At 46.8% G+C, this 23642-nt stretch overlaps 1 protein-coding gene across 1 annotated transcript; it reads left to right on the forward strand.

Annotated features, from left to right (window-relative positions):
• Window positions 1–12363: 12363 nt before the first annotated feature.
• On the forward strand, window positions 12364–16711 carry LOC109755726 (protein NUCLEAR FUSION DEFECTIVE 4). Its single transcript, XM_045233159.2, has 3 exons — window positions 12364–12882; window positions 14477–15390; window positions 15799–16711. The coding sequence occupies exons 1-3, from the start codon at window positions 12544–12546 to the stop codon at window positions 16280–16282; spliced, it is 1737 nt and encodes a 578-aa protein (XP_045089094.1). The 5' UTR covers window positions 12364–12543; the 3' UTR covers window positions 16283–16711.
• The last annotated feature ends 6931 nt before the right edge of the window (window positions 16712–23642 follow it).

Genomic DNA, 23642 nt, shown 5'->3' on the forward strand with positions numbered 1-23642 from the left:
TTTGAAAACTTTTGAAAGTTAAATGAGAGGGAATAAAAGGACTTTCCCAAACTTTCATTTTGCATTTATGATCTCCGTGAATTCAAATTCCTTTCAAATACAAAACCCTAGAGAGAAAATGACATGACTTCTTCCATTTATTTAAATTAAAAGGGTTGTTGAAAATATTTGAATTTCATTTGAAAATATTTTAAACTCAAAAACTTTATGCAACTCAATGATTTTCACGAGAGAAGATAAAATGACTTCTTCAAAACATGTGAAATATGAGTTGGAAGTTTCAAAGAGTCAAATTTAAAGCCCCTTTGAAATTATCTTCAAATTGGAGTTATTTGAGTTGTATTCAAATTATTTTTCTCCAAGAATAAAATATATGGAAAATAGGGTAAAATGATTCCCTACATCAAAAATTGGAGAGAAACAAATTTGAAAGCATTTTGGTATTTTTAAAATGATTTTTATTGGATTTTATTGTAGCAGTAGCACTCTTTGCTTTATTTGAATTTTTGAGTATTTTATTTGGAGCTAGAATAATGTTCAGGTTGTAGGAAATCATTTTCTGAAAATTTTGATATATTATATGCCTATATAATATTTTTATTTATTTTGTTTTTATTATTTTGGTTTGTCTGGAAAAATGTTTTTTAAATAAAAAAGTCGACCGCAGCCGAACTGGGCCGGCCCAGCCAGCCCATCCGCGCCATCGCCCCTGACCTCCCGACGGGAGCCCTGCTCCCGCACGCCACCGACGCCGCCGTAGCCGCCGCGGACTCCTCCCCGCCTCGCCTTGCCCCTCCCGCAAGCCTCTCGGGCCCTCCCCTTTATAAGCCGGGCCCCGGGACCCCGACCCCCTTTTCTCTCCTCCTCCCTAGCCGTCGCACTCCACCGCCGGAGTTGCGAGCTCCGCCGAGATCCGCCGCCATTGCACCTCGCTCCACCGCCGCCTACGCCCGACGCCACCACCCCCTTCGGATTCGCCTCGCCGAGCCGCTCCTCCCCATCTACTTCGTCGGCGCCGCCGAGCCCTGGAGCCGCCGTCCCGTTCGAGCCGAGCCACCGCCGCTGCCGTTTTCCTCGCCGCCGACATCGTCAGCCACCGCGGTAACCGCCAGCTGCCCTCGTCCGTCCGATCTGGATCCAACGGTCCAGATCGAGGTGTTTTTTTTCTCTGAAACGTTTTGTTTTATTTAATGGACGTTCGCTGGTTTAGCCTTTATAGTGAACGGTTTTCATCGCGTATGCTTCTGTAGCGAACGTTCGTTCGATAGGATTTTTCTTTTTATTTTAATTTTCGGCTAGGGACCTATCTGTGAATTCTTTTCTTACAGTTTAGTCCCTGATCTTCAATCGATCGCAACTTTTTACTCTTTTATCCAAATCCAACGAAACCAACGCCCACTTCTTCGTTATGATCCCCTCTATCCAGCAAAATAACTTATACACATTTTTGAAAATTTAAAATTTGATTTTCAAACAGATTTGAATTCAAACTTCTTTTGTTCATAACTCGAGTTTTATAACTCCGATTTAGTTGATTATTTTTGCAAATCGAAGCTCTTGACCTAAACTTTCTGATAAGGCCAAATTCACATAATTTTGGTACTATTAGAAATTGTTTTATGTTGCAAGAGTTATTTGCTTGGTTTTGATGTTTTTCGAATTGTCTTCTTCGTTCTTTCCGATCTTTTGAGTGAGTGCTTATGTGTGGTTACTATTGCTTGCTCTCGATAGATTGAACGGAGTGTGACGAGTAGAACTATCAAGAGTTTTGAGTGCGAATCATCTTCATCAACAGTACAGGCAAGTTCACACTTTCATCATATCCCTTTTACTACCCAGTTTTTATGCATTAGTTTCAACCCTCAAACATTGCATGAGTAGGATTGATAACATGTGGGTATTGGGAAGTAGTTGATGTGGTAGAACCTATTGTCCTGTATTCAAACCTTGGGAGTTACTATTACGTCATGCTTATATTGCCATGCTATGCTTGTAGACGTGGATTGGGTTTGAGTGTATTCCATGACATATGTGAGATTGTTTACTTAATGGTTCAACTTAAGGTGTCTACTTTAATACACATCTGGGTGGATTGGTTGCGGACACCTGGAGAATCCAGTGTTGTCCTAGGATATCCCGGAGGACCCATGTGATCATCCTACGGCTCACCAAACAGGCTCAAATGGATCATAAGATTATTCATGCTAGAAACTTCCGTGTGCAGCCACAAGCCATTATGGGCTCTGGCATAGTTGAGTAAGTTGCGTGAAGCTCTTGAAGAGGTAGACTAGCAGATGTATTGGGTTGTAGGTGGTACTGTCTATCCAGAGTAGAGAGTTAATGCTTCAGAAAGACTGTGTCTCGAATCTCCGACCATGGATGTATTCGAGTCTTGTGGGGAAAAGTGCGCAAACCTCTGCAGAGTGTACAAACTAATCATGATTAGCCATGTCCCAGGTTATGGACATCTTGAGTATCTGGTTTTGGATTATCATGTTGATCTCAACACTTTATTTAATTAATTTGATTGGGTTAATGATTATTAATTTGGGATTGAGTTGGAGGAACCTTCTCAATAATTTTCAACCAACTTTGTAGTTCAATAAAATATATTCCTTTGCAGTAGGGAAAAATTGGCTTTTCGCAAAAACATTATAACCATAGAGCTTTTCCACCAGCCATATATCCATGTAGAGATAGGTATTATTCATCATTATCCTATGGTGTGAATTTGCCGGTGCATTCAATGTACTGACCCTTTGTGGCTGCAACGTCTCATGTTGCAGGAATCTTACGACGCGTAAGTGATACGTTAGGGTTACGATTTCTACACTCAACTTTGCCGTTGGTGTTGATGGGAATCCACAACCTTGTTGTTACTTCCGCTATTTGGATTGAGGTAATAGTATTTACGTTACTTTGTACATGTGATTTACCTCTGTTATAAATCCTTGAGTACTGTGTGTGTCAGCATACCGATGCATGGATGACACTTAAGGACAGAGACTTGACCGTCTGAGGTCGGGTCGCTACACCTTAATTCTTATCATATCATGGTTTTCCTAAATCTCAAAAGTTTCATCCACACAAAACTCAACAAGAACTCGTGAGATAAGTTAGTATAAACTAATGCAAAAACCATATCATTCTCTACTGTAGCAAATCACTAAAATTATTATTCAACATTGCATACTAAATGCCTCTGCATATTTAATACTCCTATCCTCAAATAGAATCATTAAATAAGCAAACATATGCAAACAATGCAAACATAACAGCAATCTGCCAAAACAGTACAGTCTGTAAAGAATGCAAGAGTATCAATACTTCTTTAACTCCAAAAATTATGAAAATTTACCACACTGTAGAAAATTTATCAAAGTTTATTATGCAAAAAATTTCAACATTTATCACATTATGACTTTTCTAGGGAATTTTTGCAACAACGGTAAACTTTCTGTTTTCAAACAGCAACATGTAGACTTGTAAAATAAGCATGGCAAAGGCTATGAATGCCACTTTTATTGAAATAAAAGATGGAAAACATTATTATAAATAACATCAAGCAAATCCTAACAAAATAAATTGACGCTCCAAGTAAAAGTCATATCATGTGATGAATGAAAACATAGCTCCAAATGAGGTTACCGATAATGTTGAAGACGAAAGAGGGGATGCCTTCCGGGGCATCCCCAAGCTTAGTTGCTTGGATATTTCTTGAATATTAACTTGGGTGCCTTGGGCATCCCCAAGCTTAGGGTCTTGTCACTCCTTATTCTCCTCATATCGATATCTCACCCAAAGCTTCAAAACTTCAATCACACAAAACTTAACAAAACTTCGTGAGATAGGTTAGTATGATAAAGAGCGAACCATTTCACTTTGGTACTGTCAAAGAAAAAGTTAATAATTGTTTCACACAATGCCTACTGTATAATATCATTTCCACAATTTATATTGAGCAATATAAGTCATAGAAACTAGAAAGCAAGCAAACTATGCATTGAAAACAGAATCTGTCAAAAACAGAACAGTCTGTAATGATCTGGATAACTACCATACTTATGCTACTCCAAAAATTATGAAAAAATAGGAACACGTGAGAAATTTGTATATTAAACTTATGCAAAAAGAATCAACTCAAAATCACCCTTCTGTTAAAAATGAGACTTATTTTCGTGAGCGCAAAAGTTTCTGTTTTTCAGCAAGATCAAATCAACTATCACCCAACATGAGCCCAAAGGCTTTACTTGGCACTTTATTGAAACCAAAACAATAAAACATGATTACTACAGTATCTTAATCATGTTAACACACAAAAACAGTAGGTAAAAGTGTTGGGTTGTCTCCCAACAAGCGCTTTTCTTTAATGCCTTTTAGCTAGGCATGATGATTTCAATGATGCTCGCATAAAAGATAAGAATTGAAACATGTAGAGAGCATCATGAAGCATATGACTAGCACATTTAGGTCTAACCAACTTCCTATGCATAGGGATTTTGTGATCAAACAACTTATGGGAACAAGAATCAACTAGCATAGGAAGGCAAAACAAGTGCAACTTCAAAACAATCAACACATAGAGAAGAAACTTGATATTATTGAGATATGTAAGAGCATAAGTTCCTTCCTCATAATAATTTTCAGAAACATCATGAATGGATTCAACAATATAACTATCACATACAACACTCTTTTCATGATGCACAATCATAGAAGATTTATCACTCTTTATGGCATACATGTCATCATAATAATCATCATAGATAGCAACTTTATAGTCATAGTCAATTGAAACCTCTTCCAAAATAGTGGATGTATCACTAAATAAAGTCATGACCTCTCCAAATCCACTTTCATCAATATTGTAATAAGATTCAACACCCTCCGAAATAGTGGGATCATTACTACCTAGAGTTGACACTCTTCCAAACCCACTTTTATCAATGTAATCATCATAAATAGGAGGCATGCTATCATCATAATAAATTTTCTTATCGAAAGTAGAAGGAATCAAAGGATCATATTCATTAAGCAAACCATCCCCAAGCTTAGGACAAGCATTATTTCCATCAAATAAATCTTCAAACATATCATACTCATTAAACATAGCATCCCCAAGATTGTGGTTTTGCATATCATCACAATCATTCTTATCAATAGCATGAATGGCACCAATAGTATAGCAAACATTATTATCATATTCTTCCAAGCAAGTGCTAAAAATATTTTCAAGATCATAAGGGATATTGTTGTCTTCCCAATCATAATCATTACAAAAAGTAGTAGGTATCACAAAATCATACTCAATATCATCATCCTCCATCAACATATTTGATTCACTTTCATGAGGCATAATGGTGATAGGAGCAACATTATTTGGGAGAGATACTTTTTACCTTTATTCTTTCTTCTTTTCTTCTTCTTCACCACATCATGTGTGGGTTTAATTAATTTTTTCAAGCTTCTTATTGAAGAGATTGATAGGATAGGAAGCTCCTCCTCGTTACCTGATTCATCATAATAAACACTAGGAGGGTATTGGGAAACATTTTCCCTTTCATTAGTACTCTCTTCATATTCCATTTGTTTTCTTGTCTTTAGGTAGTTGGCAATATAAGGATTCTCAATGCAATTTACCGCACAAAACATATAAATTTCTTCTAGATCAAAATTAAGAAACCTCTCGGGATTTGGAAAACCCTTAGTTATACGTTTCATTTCTTCATACCCCAAAAGAAGACTAAGCTCTTTATGATGCTCAAGGGTAATCAAGTTACAATTTTTGGACATGATTTGATCATGAAATAATTTGCATTGGAGATTTAAATGACCACGTTCATTGCAAAGTTCACAAGGATGGCGAAAAAATACATCTTTTAGCACAATCATCTAGCCTCTCTTGCAACTTTTTCATTTCTAAATATTTATGCTTATTACAAAATCTATCTTCCCTTTTTGGTGTGCAATTGCACTCCCGATTCACTCCGCAAAAATTGACATGCTTATAAGAAACATTTTTGTCATGACTTGTGCAATCATCATTAGCATTTTGGATATTCAAAGAATTCATACTAACAACATTGCAATCATGCTCATCATTTATACCAAACATTCTATTGAATTCTTCTTCTATCAATTGAGCACAATTATTCTTTCCATCATTTTCAAGAAAGATATTATAAAGATGATCAATAATATGATGCAACCTCAATTCCATTTTTATGTAGTTTTATTTTACAAACCAAACTAGTGATAAAACAAGAAACTAAAAGATTCAATTGCAAGATCTAAAGATATACCTTCAAGCACTCACCTCCCCGGCAACGGCGCCAGAAAAGAGCTCGATGTCTACTACGCAACTTTATTCTTGTAGACACGTGTTGGGCCTCCAAGTGCAGAGTTTTGTAGGATAGTAGCAATTTTCCCTCAAGTGGATGACCTAAGGTTTATGAATCCATGGGAGGCGTAGGATGAAGATAGTCTCTCTCAAACGACCCTGCAACCAAATACAAGAAATCTCTTGTGTCCCCAGCGCACCCAATACAATGGCAAATTGTATAGGTGAACTAGTTCGGCGAAGAGATGGTGATAAAAGTGTAATATTGATGGTAGAAATATATTTTTATAATCTGAATAAATAAAAACAACAAGGTAGCAAATAGTAAACGGGCACAAAAACGGTATTGCAATGCTTGAAAATGAGGCGTAGGGTTCGTACTTTCGCTAGTGCAATCTCTCAACAATGCTAATATAATTGGATCATATAACCATCCCTCAAAGTGCGATGAAGAATCACTCAAAAGTTCCTATCTAGCAAAGAACATAAGAATAAATTGTTTGTAGGGTACGAAACCACCTCAAGGCTATTCTTTCCGTTCGATCTATTCAAGAGTTCGTACTAAAATAACATAAAGCTATTCTTTTCGTTCAATCTATCCTAGAGTTCATACTAAAATAACACCAAAGCAAATTCATATTCATAATACTCAATCCAACACAAAGAACTTCAAAGAGTGCCCCAAGATTTCTACCGGAGAAACAAAGACAAGAACGTGCATCAACCCCTATGCATAGATTACCCCAGTGTCACCTCGGGAATCTGCGAGTTGAGTGCCAAAACATATATCAAGTGAATCAATACGATACCCCATTGTCACCACGAGTATTCAATTTCAAGACATATATCAAGTGTTCTCAAATCCATAAAAGTATTCAATCCGATAACAACAAAATCTCAAAGGGAAAACTCAATTCATCACAACAAGATAGAGAGGGGAAAACACCATATGATCCGACTATATTAACAAAGCCCGCGATACATCAAGATCGTGACATCTCAAGAACACGAGAGAGAGAGAGAGAGAGAGAGAGAGAGAGAGAGAGAGATTAAACACATAACTACTGGTACAAACCATCAGCCCCAAGGATGATGAAGATGGCCACCGGAGATGATTCCCCCTTCCGGCAGGGTGCCGAAAAGGGTCTAGACTGGTTTTCGGCGGCTATAGAGCCTTGCAGCGGCGGAACTTTTGATCTAGGCCTACCCCGAAGGGTTTTCGAATATTTGTGAATTTATAGGGTAAAGAGGGGGTGCGGGAGGCTACCAAGGTGGGCACAACCCACCTGGGTGCGCCAGGGCCCCTAGGCGCGCCCTGGTGGGTTGTGCCCCCCCTCGGGGCACCCCCAGGTGCTTCTTTGGCCCATCTTGGGTGTTCTGGTCCATAAAAAATCTCCAAAAAATTTCGCGGTGTTTGGACTCCGTTTGATATTGATTTCCTGCGATGTAAAAACAAGCAAAAAAACAGCAACTGGCACTGGGCACTGGGTCAATAGGTTAGTCCCAAAAAATGATATAAAGTTGCTATAAAATGATTGTAAAACATCCAAGAATGTGAAAGCACAAGTGCTCCCTGGGTGATTTTGGCAATTAATGTCAACATATCTCTTGTTGGACTAATATTTTCATCTAATATATTTCTGATGAGTTCAGCAGTGGAGTGGCATGGACAAGAGGATGTGGAACCCCTTCAAGATGCTAAGGACAGAAGATTGGCCAAAGCTTAAAAGCTCAAGACTCTACATTTTCATTTTAGTGATCCAAGATCACATTGAGTCCATAGGAAAGCCAATACTATTAAAAGGGGATGAGGTGTTGCTTAATGGCTTGCTGGCTCAAAGTGCTTAGTGATATGCTCCAAAGCCCTCAACCACTTCCTCATATCCACATATGTTCCAAACCTAAAGTCAAACTCGGCCCCACCGATTTGATCTATCCGGCGCCACCGAGTTCACTTGACATAGCCACTGCCAGAAACCCTAATCAGTTCGGTCTCACCGATGGGATCTCGGTCTAACCGAGATGGGCTTGCAAACTCGCTGTTGCTTGTTGCAATTATTTCGGTCTCACCGAGATATGCAATCGGTCCCACTGAGTTTGCTTGACCAACTCTCTGTTTTGCTTATTACCAAAATCGGTCCCACTGAGTTTGTGTAATCGGTCAAACCGAGTTGCGGTTTTACCCTAACCCTAGCACATCGGTCCCACCGAGTTGATCATATCGGTCCCACCGAAAACTCTAACGTTCACATTTTGAACCATATCAATCTGACCGAGTTTCTTGATTCGGTCCCATCGAGTTTGGTGAATTGTGTGTAACGGCTAGATTTTGTGTGGAGGCTATATATACCGCTCCACCCTTCCTTCATTCGTGCAGAGAGCCATCAGAACGTGCCTACACTTCCAGCATTCATTTTCTGAGAGAGAACCACCTACTCATGTGTTGAGACCAAGATAATCCAATCCAACCACAAGAACCTTGATCTCTAGCCTTCCCCAAGTTGCTTTCCACTCAAATCATCTTTCCACCAAATCCAAATCTGTGTGAGAGAGTTGAGTGTTGGGGAGACTATCATTTGAAGCACAAGAGCAAGGAGTTCATCATCAAAACACCATCTATTACCTTTTGGAGAGTGGTGTCTCCTAGATTGGTTAGGTGTCACTTGGGAGCCTCCGTCAAGATTGTGGAGTTGAACCAAGGAGTTTGTATGGGCAAGGAAATCGCCTACTTCGTGAAGATCTACCCTAGTGAGGCAAGTCCTTCGTGGGTGATGGCCATGGTGGGATAGACAAGGTTGCTTCTTCGTGGACCCTTCGTGGGTGGAGCCCTCCGTGGACTCGCGCAACCGTTATCCTTCGTGGGTTGAAGTCTCCATCAACGTGGATGTACGATAGCACCACCTATCGGAAGCACGGAAAAAATCTTCGTGTATCCAATTGTGTTTGCATACTTCAATCTCATCCCTTTACATTCTTGCAAGTTGCATGCTTTACTTTCCGCTGCTCATATACTCTTGCCATGCTTGCTTGAAATGTACTGTGAATGTTTAAACTTGTGCTAAAACTCCACCTTAACTTGAAGAACTTAAAAACTGCTACTTTTCTTTGTTGAGGGTCTAATCACCCTCCCCCCTCTAGACACCTCTTCTCGATCCATTCAGAATGATAATATAATGGCATGAATACTTTATAAATTATAGATACGTTGGAGACATATCAGTATTCCCCCGTCAGCACTGACACTTCTAGAGGCATGTTGAATATGCCCAAAACATCTTAGACGATGCTGAACAAAACCTCTCTTCAATTGGTGTTCCGCAAGTCTATCATGTATATCGTAATTCTAGATGCATTTCTTTTGTGTGTGACCACATATCCATCTCATCATGAGGACCATGGCTACACTTAACAGTTGAACATGTAGCCTTTTAGTTGACCAACATTATACGCCATACAACATCGTTGGGCGAATCGCCGTCCTATAGAACCGCCCTTTATATTTTGTTGCACTTTCTTATCACAGAGGACACCAGAAGCTTGATGCCAATTCATCGATCCTGCCTTGATTCGATAGTTCACGTATTTATCGATATCATCATTCGTCTGCATCATTGACCCCAAATATCTAAAGGTATCTTGAGATATCACTTGCCCATCAAGGCTAATCTTTTCCTTCTCGTGTCTAGTAGTACTGATACCAAACCTCATGTGCTCAGTTTTAGTTCTACCAAGTCCAAAACCTTCCGATTTTAAAGTCGGCCCCCACAACTCTAACTTTCATCCAACTATCATCAACACACCACATCATCCGCAAGGAGCATACACCATGTGATATCTCCTTGTATATCCCTTATGACCTCATCCATCACCCAAGCAAAAATAATAATGGTTCAACGGTGACCCTTGGTTGAGTCATATTTCAATTGGAAAGTCATCAGTGTACCATCACTTGTTTGAATACTTATCACAACATTATTGTACATGTCCTTGATGAGGGTAATATAGTTTGTTGCGACTCTATGTTTCTCCAAGGCCCACCAGATGACATTCCACAATATCTAATTGTAGACCTTCTCCAAGTCAATGAACACCATATGCATGTTCTTGTTTTGTTCTATGTATCTCTTTATAAGTTGTTTTAAAAGTAACTCCCATGGTCGACTTTCCAGCAATGAAACCAAGCTAATTTTTGGTCACGCTTGTCATTCTTCTTTGTATGGCTCAATTCCACTGTAATCAATACTACTTTGAACATCCCCTTATTTCTTGAAGATTTGCAACAGTATACCCTTCCTCCATTCTTCGCATATCTTATTTGACCAAAAAATGAGGTTGAAAAGATTAGAGCAACTCTAGCCGATCCATTAAACCAGTTAGAGGAAGGGGAAAAAAATCTGGTTTTCTCCTCTAAACGGTACCTAGCCGAAGCCCAATGTTTGCAGGCGTAACAAAAATTCTCTAAGCGGTGTCGAACCCTTATACTTACTCCTCCGGCCACGGAGTGAAATCTAAGCACGCCTCTCCGCCTCTACCCCACCCATTCCCGCCACCCAATATCCGCTGATGAGCCCCGCACCGCGCTGCACCCACTCCGGCGTCGATAATGGCCGGATTCCACTGCCACCGCACCCCGCCGCCCATCCGTGGCGCAAATCTGCTCCACCACGAGCGGTCCTGAGGCCGTGGCCATTTCGCCGCTTCTTCCTCCTGCTACCGCCTTCCCCGCTTCCCCGAGCTCCCACCGCCGCCGCCTCCACATAGGCAATACATCGGCATGCGGCAACGAAATTGGGGAATGTGGGTGGCCGAGATAACCGACCGACACACGACACGAAGACCTGGATTGAGAGCTTCCGTTCCGCCGAGCAGGCGGCGCGGGTGTACGACATCATGTTCGTCCGCCTGCACAACATCGACGACCATCGGAACTTTAAGCTTGGAGAGATGCAGCGACTGGACCCCGTCGACCCGTGGGTGGTCTTCGCACGGGAGAAGAGGGAGGACCGGAAGGCTCGTGAGCGCATCGCGGCAGAGGCCGCTGACGAGACGTACATGGCGGAGCTCCACCGACGCTACCCAAAGCAAGTCGAGGTTGTGCACCGCTTATACGAGCAGCTAGTGGCAGGAGGGACGAATGTCATCATTTTGTCTAGCAACGACGAAGATGGCTGCGGCAACGATGACATCGACGACGACGGCGGTGGCGGCCAAGGCCCCAACCCCATGATCGGTGGGCTAACCAAAGGTGATTGGAAGAAGCTCGCCGAAGAGACGAATATTTGTTAATTAATTTAGTAAGCTTCGATTAGTTTAGTCTAAGTTTCGGTTTATGTCAATGTAAAATACTATGAATCGGCACCCTATTTTGTTTTAGTAGGTTTTATAAGTACTTGTTTGAATCGAATTTGTGTTTGTGTGCATCGAATTCTTTTTTACACGGCTAGGTTTATGGGAGTAAAAATACTCCACTAAAGGATACTTGACACTTTATCCTCTATATTTCAGGACATCAACTAGAGTTGCTCTTAGTTAGACATACTATCATTTTTTTTCTTCAAGGCATCTTTACTCCTCAATGAGGGTATAATCAAGACCCGTGACTTTTACTTCATGCTTCTAGATTCATCAAACAAAAAGCGTCAGTTAGTGCCACCAAAGGAGTCGTCGAGCTCAATGGCAGAGCTCTCATTCTCTTTGTTGAACAGTTTACTGAAATACTCTCGTCATCTATTCTTAATCTTCTCGTCCTCATGTAGAAACACAAAAAGGTACGATGTCAAAGTTTTTTAGTAAAAAAATGAGTACATTGAAATATTATCGACTTGAGAGGGAATCAACCGAACATTTATCATTTGTCATCCCATATGCATGTCTCGGTGAAATGTGACCAAGGACCAGTTCTTATAGTGTTGATAAATGTATGAACATATTTTCGCTGGCTTTCCTTGGTTCCAGGAGGCGAGGCGACACACAAGGAGAAAGCGAAGCAGGACAAGACTATTTAACTGACGGCGCCACGCTACCAGAGTGGTGCCAACTGAGCTTCCTCTGCCTCAGCCAAAAGCAAGCACGGCCTCCTCTCCCCCACACACCACGCCTACGCCCCGAGTGCCCGACAGGCCACATCAATCACGCAGCCATAGTACCAGCAGCTGCTACTATCGCTAGGGAGCTCGGCGAGTGCGACGCCGAGGGGGATCGAGATGGCGGGCGGCGGAGGGCTGGGGAAGGTGAAGGCGGGGAGCCGGCCGCCGTGGGTGGGGCTGGCGGCGGCGGTGTGGGTGCAGGTGGCGGCCGGCAGCGCCTACGTCTTCCCGCTCTACTCCCACGCCGTCAAGGAGGCGCTCGGGTACAACCAGAAGGCGCTCACCATGCTGGGCGTCGCCAACGACGTCGGCGAGAACGTGGGGCTCGTCCCCGGGGTGCTCGCTAACCGCCTCCCGCCCTGGCTCATCCTCCTCATCGGCTCCGCCTGCGCCTTCTTCGGCTTCGGCACCGTCTGGCTCGCCGTCACCAAGACCGTCGCCATGCCCTACTGGGTGGTACGCTCCCCTCCCCCTCCCCCCCCCCCCCCCCCCCCCCCCCCCCCCTCGCCTCTCTGCACCCACACATCCCCGGTTATTCCGCTCGCATGCCCTGTTTGTTCCCATTGATTTCGCCGGTGAACGGCGAGATGAGCTAGTTAATTATTAATCCGACCTTGAATCGAAGCGCGCAATTATTTAAATCCACCTCTAGTATTCCATTCTCTGTATGATTGCCATTATTCTTTTCCGATGGCTATGATTGCCATTTTGGTGGTAGTTCGTCGGGCATCAAACGCGTGTCAGTGCGTTGATTGTCTGGTGGAACTCAGCAAGATGGCTCTTGTGCCTTATGATATCCCCTTTCAAGTAAGCAAATCATTGTGCTCCCATTGTATGATTGACGTTAACGCCGGCAGTAGACATTTTCCTATCAATCTGGCCTGAAGCTAAATGTGGTATAGCAGACATACTACTTGTTTTTTAATCGGGACAGTATTATGTTCATCCGCTGAACTTGTCATGATTTGGTTGGTCCATTCTCTAGGCAAAATGGGTGCATTGTTTATCTTGCCAATCATTTCTGCAAGTAGGCCAGAATTGGTTTCGCCGTTGGACCGCGCAATAGATCTGGGTTTTCAATTCTGTTCAACCCGACAGCTCACACTGGCGTATTATGACCCCAATAGCCTCCACGGATGGAAGCAGATCTTCCTACCTGATTTAGGTGATGTTGGATATGCGGGGAATATTTTTCAATGCCAGTTTGTAGAGAGAAATTTGGTGAAAAGGACTTCTTTTCTCATGAAAAGGTCAAGTTGACTTTACTTAATATAGTTTTATAAGATCATCTGCAAATCATTTTTTTTACGGGAAATCTGCAAATCACTTCAGTACTGTAGGATTAACAGAATGTTTGTATTTACACTCACTGTGCCGGTAAAGGGATGAGCATTTTAAATAGGGAAAAACAATGGCTGCTGCTAATTTGTTTGTCACCAACATAAAGAATGTCAGCACATATGTGATGATCTTGTCATAATGTAGGGTGATTTGTCAAACAAGAACTAAAGGACATAAGGTGCATATGTGCATGATCGCCCTAAACAAATGTTGATAGTATACACTATATAGACACTTCACCCTTTGCTTAACAGTGAGTGCTGATTTCTCATAATCCATTTAAGGTTGTTTCTCTCTGTACACTATTTGGCTTATTGTGAAAACCTCCCCCCATGGCCGAGTTACTTCAGGATAGAGGGCAAGAAACCAGATTTGCCATACATTTTACTGAGCCATGATGGGCTGGTGGCTGATCCTTACGATACCCGTGGGGCCTCAAATCTGATTGATGCATCACCAGACAAATGAACTGCGCCAAATATAGCATTCATGATGCAGGAGGCGTGCGAATGCTCAATGCATGACCTGTTGATAAATTGTTTTTCCATGTGGCAAATTTTTTAAAGCATCAAATTTACTTCTGATACAAGTTCTCTTCTGAGTAATGTGGTACCTTGATGAATAAGCCGTATACAATTGCTTATACATCTTGTATCGAAAATTTCAGATAGTTTTATATACCATGAACATTTTCTCTTTGCTATTGCAGTTGTGTATAGCTCTATGTGTCGGCACAAACAGCAGTGCATGGTTGGGAACTGCGGCGCTTGTGACCAACATGAGGAACTTCCCTCTGAGTCGAGGAACCGTTGCTGGTCTCATCAAAGGTTATGTTGCTGTTAGTGCTGCTGTCTACACGGAAACGTTCAATGGAATGCTTAACAATTCACCCACAAACCTTTTGCTATTGCTTGCTTTGGGGATCCCGGTAGCATGTGTTGTGGTGATGTATTTTGTTAGGCCCTGCACCCCATCACTGGATGAGGATAATGCAACCGAACACAGCCACTTCGTGTTCACACAGGTCTCTAGTGTGGTTCTCGGCGTATATCTTATGGTGGCTACAATACTCGGCGATACTTTGAACCTAAGCGCGACTATCACCTACCTTTTGTTTGGTATAATGATACTCCTGCTCCTTTCTCCACTTGCCATACCAATCAAAATGACACTTTATCCAAGCAAACCAAAGGAGGAGAAGGCCAGCACCCTGCTTGTTCCATCTTATTCAACGGATAGTTTGTCCGGTGCGGATCAAGAGAATGGAGAACCGCTTCTGCGTGGCACTTCGGCGACGTTTGTTCCAGGCAACAATGATTCTGATGAGACTGATCTGGATGTTCTGCTGGCTGAGGGTGAGGGAGCAGTGAATTTGAAGAAGAGGAAAGGACCAAGAAGAGGGGACGATTTCACATTTGCTGAAGCCTTAGTAAAGGCAGATTTCTGGCTACTGTTCATTGTATACTTTTGTGGTGTTGGCACTGGTGTCACTGCTCTAAACAACCTAGCTCAGATTGGGACTTCTGTTGGTGCTAATGACACAACTGTTTTGTTGTGCCTCTTCGGCTTCTGCAACTTTGTTGGCCGTATCCTTGGTGGATCTATCTCTGAATATTTTGTAAGGTAAGCTCTCTTTTAACTAGTTTGCAGCAACTATTGTTTCTTCTAAGGATGCATCAGAAGGATTACGTTCGATGAGTTGGGTTATCTGTTCAGTGGATGCAGGGCAGAGATGTAAAGTCTTGTGTCTAAAAACTGCTCACAAGAATTAAGCAGCAGCTAATGCTATATACACAATCAGTAATATCACTCCATGTTAAATCACTAATGCTCATGCATTTCTGTTAACTATCGGTAACCCTTCAGACATACTAGCTGTTGGTCTCATTGTCTTGTATGTTTGCATCTGTTTGAACACACATTTTTCCACAATTATTTGAATGATCTTTTTTTTTCCTATTGAAACATATGAAATAATTTGAGTTGCTACTTCTGAGATAGTTGAATAACACTTGACTTGATATATTGCAGAACAAGAATGCTTCCTCGTCCTTTCTGGATGATGTGCACACAAATAATCATGGTGGTAACCTTCCTCCTTTTCGCGACCGGTCTCCACAGCCTGATCTACGTGTCAACGACGCTGCTGGGGATATGCTACGGGGTCCAGTTCGCGGTCATGATACCGACCGTGTCGGAGCTTTTCGGGCTCAAGGACTTTGGGTTGATGTACAACTTCATGCTCATGGTGAACCCGATCGGCGCGTTCTTTTTCTCGGCCCTCCTTGCCGGTTACGTCTACGACAAGGAGGCGGAGAGGCAGAACCCGGGCGTGCTGGACCCTTCAAACTGCTTTGGACCTGACTGTTTCAGGCTCACATTCTACGTCTGTGCCATGGTGTGTTGCTGCGGAACCCTGATCTGCCTAGTTTTCATCGCGAGGATCAAGCCGGTTTATCAGATGCTATATGCTAGTGGGTCGTTCAGACACCCTCGACAGCAGCAGCTGTACTGATGGAGTAAGTGGCATCAATAGAAAAGCTTGCAAGTATGAGAAAAGAAAAGAACAGAGGAAGTTGTCAGCTGGTTGTCTGTAATTCTGCCTTCTTCTTGCATCATATTGCAGCAGCGTATATTATCCCACGGTTGTTTGCTTGATTCATCCCTTGTTGGTATTGGAGCATATGAGAGAGTTCTCTTGATTCCATAATTTGTTCATGTTGTGTAAGGTATATACAGCCGATCGTCGACGATAGCGCTGGACGGAAACTTGGGGGTGTGTATATATGAGCAGATCTTGTACTATTGTAAATCAGGAGACCAGGGAGGTTTCGGGCATGCTGTGCAGTGGGCAGTATCTTCTGCATTCCCCTTCGTGGTGCCACGAGTTTATTATGTATTATATATCAATCTCAGCAATAGCATCTTGTATTGTATCTGTGTATTGTGAACCCTGAAGGGGCAGCTTGCAGTTGCCAGCAGTACAATTCTTTTGCATATTTCAACACTCGTGGTTGAGCCCATGGATATTTTTCCATTCACCCCTGTGCTAGTGTGGCCACAGAAGTGAGAGATATCTTAAGAACGAATTGCAGAGTTTGCACCTGGTATCCGTTGTTTCTTACAGTCTGAGAGTCGTCGTCTCCAAGTTTCGTTGCCCGGCCCGAACCCGGATCTGCTCCGTCGGCGCAGCCGGCCGGAGTGGAGATGCGAAGGCGCTCGGTGCTCTCTTGTTTTTAGTACCTACTGTACTTTGCAATCCAAAACAGAGTAACAGAGATCCAGAACGTAGTGCGTTGCAATCCAAAACCAAGAAGGGGAAACTGAAAGTTAAAAAGAGCGACTAGAACATGCTCTAGCACAGCTAAGATAGACAAGATCAAAGTTCCATCAAAGGGATGGTCTTGGCCTTCTTTGCAGGAGTTGCGCTCTGCGTCGGCGACCAGCAGCTAGTCTCCAGTGTGGACGCTGGGCATAGGAACACATGCTTCTCATCAGTCTTGCCTCGGGGAGGAGAGGGTGGTTCCCCTCCCATCCATCATCAAGCTTGAGAGCCCGCGGTATGCCTTCAGAAAGATGCGGCGAATCCTCTGGTGTAGAAGCAACCAGCTCCCAGGGCATGATGGGATCTGCTGATAGCCACCCTGTATATTGTCAAAGGTGTCCTCGGCCGCGGCGACATGTGGGAGCAAAATAGATCCATTTTTTTTTTTTGCGGGGGAGCAAAATAGATCCACTTGATCTTTCAGTTGCACCAGGCACAAGGTTGTCCTATTTTTTTACCCTTTTCAGAATTTTTCACTAAAGTATCTAGCAATTACTAAACCCGTGCGAAGAGCTTCCTCCGGATGTGCATATTGCGGCCGTGCTTGCTCTCTTCGGATGGGACTCGCCAGCTCTACCTCTTGCGGAGGGGGCCGCAGCCGTTGTGGTCTAGATGGTGGAGGGATGGCATGGTGGTTTGGTAGCATTTCGAAATTAATGCACAACCCCTAAAAGTGATTGTGTGGAATGTGTGTGGCCTCAACGCTCCGGCTCGGAGGAGTGCAGTTTATCAAGTAGTTGTACCGGCAAACCCAACCATTGGGTGCTTGCAGGAAACCAAATTACAGGATGTATCGGTTGCGGTTGTACAACAATGCCTGGGAAATAAATTTGGAAAGTTTTTTTACTTGCCGGCCGCGGGGACTCGTGGAGGAATCTTGATGGCTTGGGATGAATCTATCACCCAATTGTCAAACCCACACTATACAAATAATACGCTTACAGCGGTTGTCAAGACACCTGGTGAGCAGGAGTGGTGGCTCACGTATGTCTATGGCCCTCAGGAGGAGAGGGAGAAGGTGGAATTCTTACAAGAGCTTGTGGATACTAGGGACCTACATGCGGGGCCGTGGCTAGTGGCAGGGGATTTCAACTTGCTGGTAAATCAAGAGGACAAGAGCAATGCCTTGATAAACCGTAGAATGATGAGCAGGTTTCGTACTAAGCTCAACTTGCTTGAGTTGAAGGAGTTATACCTCAATGGTCGGCGGTATACTTGGTCTAACGAAAGGCAGCATGCAACTTTAGAGAAGATAGATCATGTCTTTGTTTCGAACAAGTGGGACGAGGCGTTTCCCACATGCTTCCTTTCAGCGCTGGGGACGGCTATTTTGGATCATTGCCTACTGATGCTTGACATGAACATGGAGGTTCACATGCGTAAACGATTCAAGTTTGAGTCTTTGGTAAAGGCGGACGGCTTCATGGAAACGGCGCAAGCGGCATGGAGCTCCGTGCCGGTGGCGTCCAATGCATACCTTACGCTGCATAACAAACTAAAAGCCACGGCTATGTCTCTTCAGAAATGGAGTGATCGGTGGATTGGTAACATGAAGCTACAAATACGCATAGCACTTGAGGTGATTAACAGACTGGACATTGCCATGGATTCTCGATCGTTGTCGGCTGCAGAAGTTGAGTTAGGGAAGTGCTTGAAAAAAAAATTGTTGGGCTTATGTTCTCTTGAACGGACTATTGCTAGGCAACGGTCACGTATGCTGCAATTGCCTGAGGGGGTTGGTAGCTGTCGGATGTGGGGTTCCGGCAAACCCTTAAGGTTCGAACTCTGAGGTGCGCGCGAAGTCTTTCCCTCCTACCGATCCACGCCCAAGCTCGCTAAGATCTCGCGGACGAACTCGACGGACCCGCAACACAGAAAGACACGAAATTTATACTGGTTCGGGCCACCGTTGTGGTGTAATACCCTACTCCAGTGTGGTGGTGGTGGATTGCCTCTTGGGCTGATGGCGAACAGTACAAGGGAAGAACAACCTCCTGAGGTTGAGGTGTTCTTGTGCTTGGTGTCTAAGCGGGTGAGAGCTCTCTCCTCCGCCCCTACTGTGGTGGCTAGCCCTACTTATATAAGCCCTGGTCCTCTTCCCAAATATCAAGCAGGAAGGGAGCCAACAACGGCGGGCGAATTTAAAGGGGGACATCTAGTACAAGCTATCCTAACAAAAGCGGTCTCCTCCTGCGAAAAGCTTTGTGGTGACGCCGTCTTGGGCTCCACGATGACCTCCATCTTGCCGTCCTTCTGGTCTTGGTCTCGTTGCACCGATATGGCAACCTTTGCCTGATGCCTCGGTACTCCTCGCCTGCGCCTGCTTCCTTGGCACCAAAGAGGAAATAAGGACGTTGCGCGCGCTGGCGCCCGCCTGGTGCCGTTCATCACGGCTCACGTCACGAGAGCCTCGGGAGGTTTGCCTCGCCTTGATATCTCCGCTCCTCGCGAGCCCGCCTGACTAGGCCACTCTCGAGGAGGTCTTGTGTCGTCCGCCTCGCGAGGGTCTTCGATGCTTTGTTGATGAAGATGGGCCGTACGGCCTGCTGGCTTAGCCACGCCGTGGGCCGCAGGCAGGCAAGTCTGGGGACCCCCGTTCCCAGGACGCCGACAGTAGCCCCCGGGCCCAAGGTGCTCTCGGGCTTGGCTTCGCGGCGAAGCCAAGGGTCAAGTACGGAGCACCGCGGGCCCCAAAAGCCTGCGGCCTCGGTTGACGCGTGGCGGTTGATTGGGCGTGGGCGTCTCCGCTTCCCCACGCTGCCTCGGCGACTGCACGACTTGACAAGTCCCTGCGACATGCAAGGAAAACCATCATTACCTGCGATCGTGGGAGACGCCGGTTGGCCTTCTCTCGCTATAAATGGGGAGGGGGGCGGAGCCCCCATTGCCCATCTCTTCCTCGCTTGCTCGCTTCTTCCTCCTTGCTCCACTGCTAACAACAATGGCGCCCATCAGAAAGTTTTCCGCTGAAGAGAAAGGAAAGGCTCCCCGCGATGATCCGGGGCCACTTCCGCCGAAGAAGAGGCCGATCCATCGCCACGACGAGGCGGCGATGCAGGTGGTGACGAGGCCTTGGTGCGAGCATCCTCCTGCAGGGTATCCGCTACCCTTGTACGCCCGAGCCGAGGGCTCAGGAGGACGGAGCGACGAGCAACACCGCCCATGCCGCATCGGGGGCCGCCGCGCCTCGGCGACGCGCGCCGTCGTCCTCGGAATCCATGCTGCGGGCTCCTCACGCGAGCTGGTGCTGTGGGCGCCAATGCCTCCAAGCTCCTGGATTAGCTTCCCGCGGTTCTTCTCCGACGTGATGCCACCAAGGGGGCCTCTCGAGCTCTGGCTGCAGCATGCCGACTGCAGCGCTCCGGCGACCGGAGCAGAGATCGAAGCGGTCCCCACCGGCAAGATCTTCATGACTCGCGGCTGGGGCGAGATCGCACGGGTCTGCCATGCGAGGGGCGCCCTCGCGATCCACTTCGAGTTCGATGGCGCCTCCACGCTCTTCTTCAAGGTCTTCGATGCGGAGGGCCGCCGCCTGGAATGCTGCTCCGGAGAGGAGCGTCAGGCTGGTGCGCACCCCGCTCACGGGCACTCCAGTAGCAGCCCTTGGGAGTCCAGCAGTTCTCCTGAGCTCTACGAGACTCCGGAGACGAGCGATGACAGCTACGTGCCGCCGAGCTCCCGCCGCGCTCGGAGCAGAGCTGCGGCGTCCGGCCATCGCCGCCGCTAATCTGGATGGGGTTGGCGCCGGCCTCCCGTGGCTCACTGTTGATGATGGCGTCCGCCACGGGAGGGTGTAGATAGGATTCCCCTTAGTTTTAGCTTTTGTTCCCTGCGAAGAATCATGAGGTACCCCGTGGGGGCATGTAAGGATCTGTAATATCTTTTGTGCTCATCTCCCCTGCTAATGGAAATTTGGCGAACGCATGTCCCGTTAAGGCTCGGTCCTCCCTTTCTCTCCTCGCGATAGCTTGTTGCTCTACGCTGATGGGTCCCGGTCCCCAGGCGGCTACAGCCGTCGCAGGTATGTCAGGTCGCGTGCCGTGGTCAAGGCCAGGAGGTGCGCGGCCCGAGGTCCAGTAAGAGCCCCTGAGGCGTGATGCTCAGGAGGTCCCCCTTAGCGCTCAAGCAGTCATGGCAAGGCTAGAAAGGGAGTTGACGTGGTCGCAACGGGGTTGCGGCATGGTGAGGGTGACCATTAGGCCCCAACATTTAGTAGATCCGAGCACGGGACTTATCTTGTTGACTTCGTGGGGATTCCTGAGGGCGCGCCGGGCCTGCGCGCCAACTTGTGCGTCATAGCCAGGCTGGCCCATACGAGTTTCTCTCCCCCCGTGCTCTCCTTAGTGCTCTACGTCCTCGGGTCTCGGCCCTCGAGCGAGCTCAGCCGCCGCTGGTATGCCAGGTCGCGATGCCGTGGTCAAGGCCAAGGGGTGAGGGCTGGAGAGCCAGTAAGAGCTCCTGAGTCGCGATGCTCAGGAACCCCCCCCCCCCTGTTTAACGCGCAAGCGAATCGTACGAGGGAAAAGGAGACTCGCGGTGCCGCCTGCTATCCTCCCCATAGGATCCCTGTGAACAAGCACCAAAAGGAGCACGGGTTGCCGTTATAGCTGTAAGCCTGCCGCTGGTTGCTTTGGATGAAGTGAGGGCACTAAGGGCCTGGTGAGGTGACGTGCGCGGGGCGTGCCGCGAGCCAGAGCTCGTCCGCTTAGATTTGTCGACGTGGCAGGGACGGACCCATGCACCAGTGCCGTGCGTGTGAGGAGGCCCCGTGGGAGGCGATGATCGAGCAGGCAATAGCCGTAGGCAGGTTAAGCATGGAAAGCAGATCAACTTGGATAAATGCAGGAAGATACATGCCACTGGGTCCGGCCCGAGCGGCTTGGGGATAATGCAGCCCGAGGGGTGCCCCCAGCAAGGTAAGCTAAAAAACATAAGCAAAGGGGGTACATGCCACAGGGACGGACCCATGCGGCCTGGGAATAATACAGCCCGAGGGGCGCTCCCAGCTAACGAGCTTGGAAGGTGTCACCTGGTTCTGTAGACGAAGTAGAGTTGGTGTAGCTGAAGGCGTGCGTCGAAGAAATGACTCTTCATGAGCCACTGGAGCCCTGAGCCTCGGGAGGTTCCCTGAGGACCGTTTCCATCTCCTCCAGCACGGCGTGGTACTTGGCCTCCTGAGCCGCCAGGACACGCCGCATGTTGCGCTGATAGGCGGACGCCACGCTCGGCAAGCCGAAGGGCATGCGAACATAGCTGTGTGGAGGGCCCTCGCAACGGCCCACACACGAAGGCCAGAAACGCTCCTGAGAAGCGGCCCTGTTGAGCCCTGGGACGTCGATGCAGACGCGCAGCCCAGCATCCTCGCCTGGATGTGGGGCTGCGCCTTGTGAGAGGCCGTCGCCGCGCATGGCTCTTGCGTCTTGCAGCTCCTGAGTGGTCTTGGTGATGAACTCCTGAGGGGTGGGCACTCCTTGCCCTGTGTTCTCTTGAGGGAAACGTGCCGAGAAGCACGCCTCCAAGTGGTGCCCAAGCGCCTCCCTCGTGAGGTTGGCAAGGTCTGAGGCCCTTCAAAAGAGAGCCCTCGAGCCCTACCCGAGGAGGGCGCCGGGCGCGCCTTCCTATGCGATGGATTGAGGCGCCCCTGGGACGGACGCTGATCCTGATGAGGCTCCTGCCGCGATGCCATCCTCCTGAGGTCCTGCGCGGCGCTGCTGCTTCTTCTTGGGAATGGCCTCCGGAGGGCCCTCACTTCTGCTGTCGGGGTCGTCGATTGCTGCAGCTTGGAAGGCGCGCTCGAGGGAGCACACCGCATCCCTCTCTTCACATGGGACCATGATGATTCCTCCGCTTCCTGGCATCTTGAGGACGTTGTAACTGTGGTGGGTGACTGCCATGAACTTGGCCAGGGCCGGATACCCGAGGATGGCATTGTACGGCAGACGGATGTGCGCGACGTCGAAGTCGATGAGCTCAGTGCGGTAGTTCTTGCGCTCTCCGAAGGTGACAGGCAGGCGGACCTGCCCTATCGGTGTGGTGGAACCGTCGGTCACTCCCGAGAAGGGCTTGGTAGGCTGGAGCTGCTCATATGGCACTTGGAGGTTGTCGAACGTGTCGACGGACAGGACGTTGAGCCCTGCGCCGCCGTCGATGAGAGTCTTGGTAACCTGCACATTGCTGATGACTGGGGAACACAACATCAGGAGGGCGCCAGCGGTGGCCGCGCACTTAAGCTGATCTACCGAGTTGAAAGTGATGGCGCAGAACGGTCGGCTGTTCTTGGATGGTTCGGGCTGATCTCTGCCCCGCTTGGTGTCCGGCTCCACTGCGAGCACAACTGCCTCCTTGCGCTTCACGTACTTGGCCTTGGCCTTCTTCTCCTCTGTGCCCGTGGCCGGCAGCTCAAGGAGGGAGAGGCGTCCCTCCTCAGCTCTTGCGCACTTGGTCGCCAGGTTGAACAGCTCCTGAGACGTGCACAGCTCCTCATGGATAGCGAGCTCTTCCTTCATCTTGACGTCACGGACGCCATCGGAGAACGCGGAGATGATGGCCT

Source organism: Aegilops tauschii, chromosome 2 (assembly GCF_002575655.3).
Source record: "Aegilops tauschii subsp. strangulata cultivar AL8/78 chromosome 2, Aet v6.0, whole genome shotgun sequence".
NCBI lineage: Eukaryota > Viridiplantae > Streptophyta > Magnoliopsida > Poales > Poaceae > Aegilops > Aegilops tauschii.

Excerpts from the sequence above, each read along its gene's own strand:
- LOC109755726 (XM_045233159.2), top strand. The coding sequence starts at position 12,544 with ATGGCGGGCGGCGGAGGGCTGGGGAAGGTGAAGGCGGGGAGCCGGCCG. Across the intron at positions 12,883-14,476 it reads TCGCCATGCCCTACTGGGTG|TTGTGTATAGCTCTATGTGT; the intron begins GTACGCTCCCCT and ends TTGCTATTGCAG. Across the intron at positions 15,391-15,798 it reads ATCTCTGAATATTTTGTAAG|AACAAGAATGCTTCCTCGTC; the intron begins GTAAGCTCTCTT and ends GATATATTGCAG.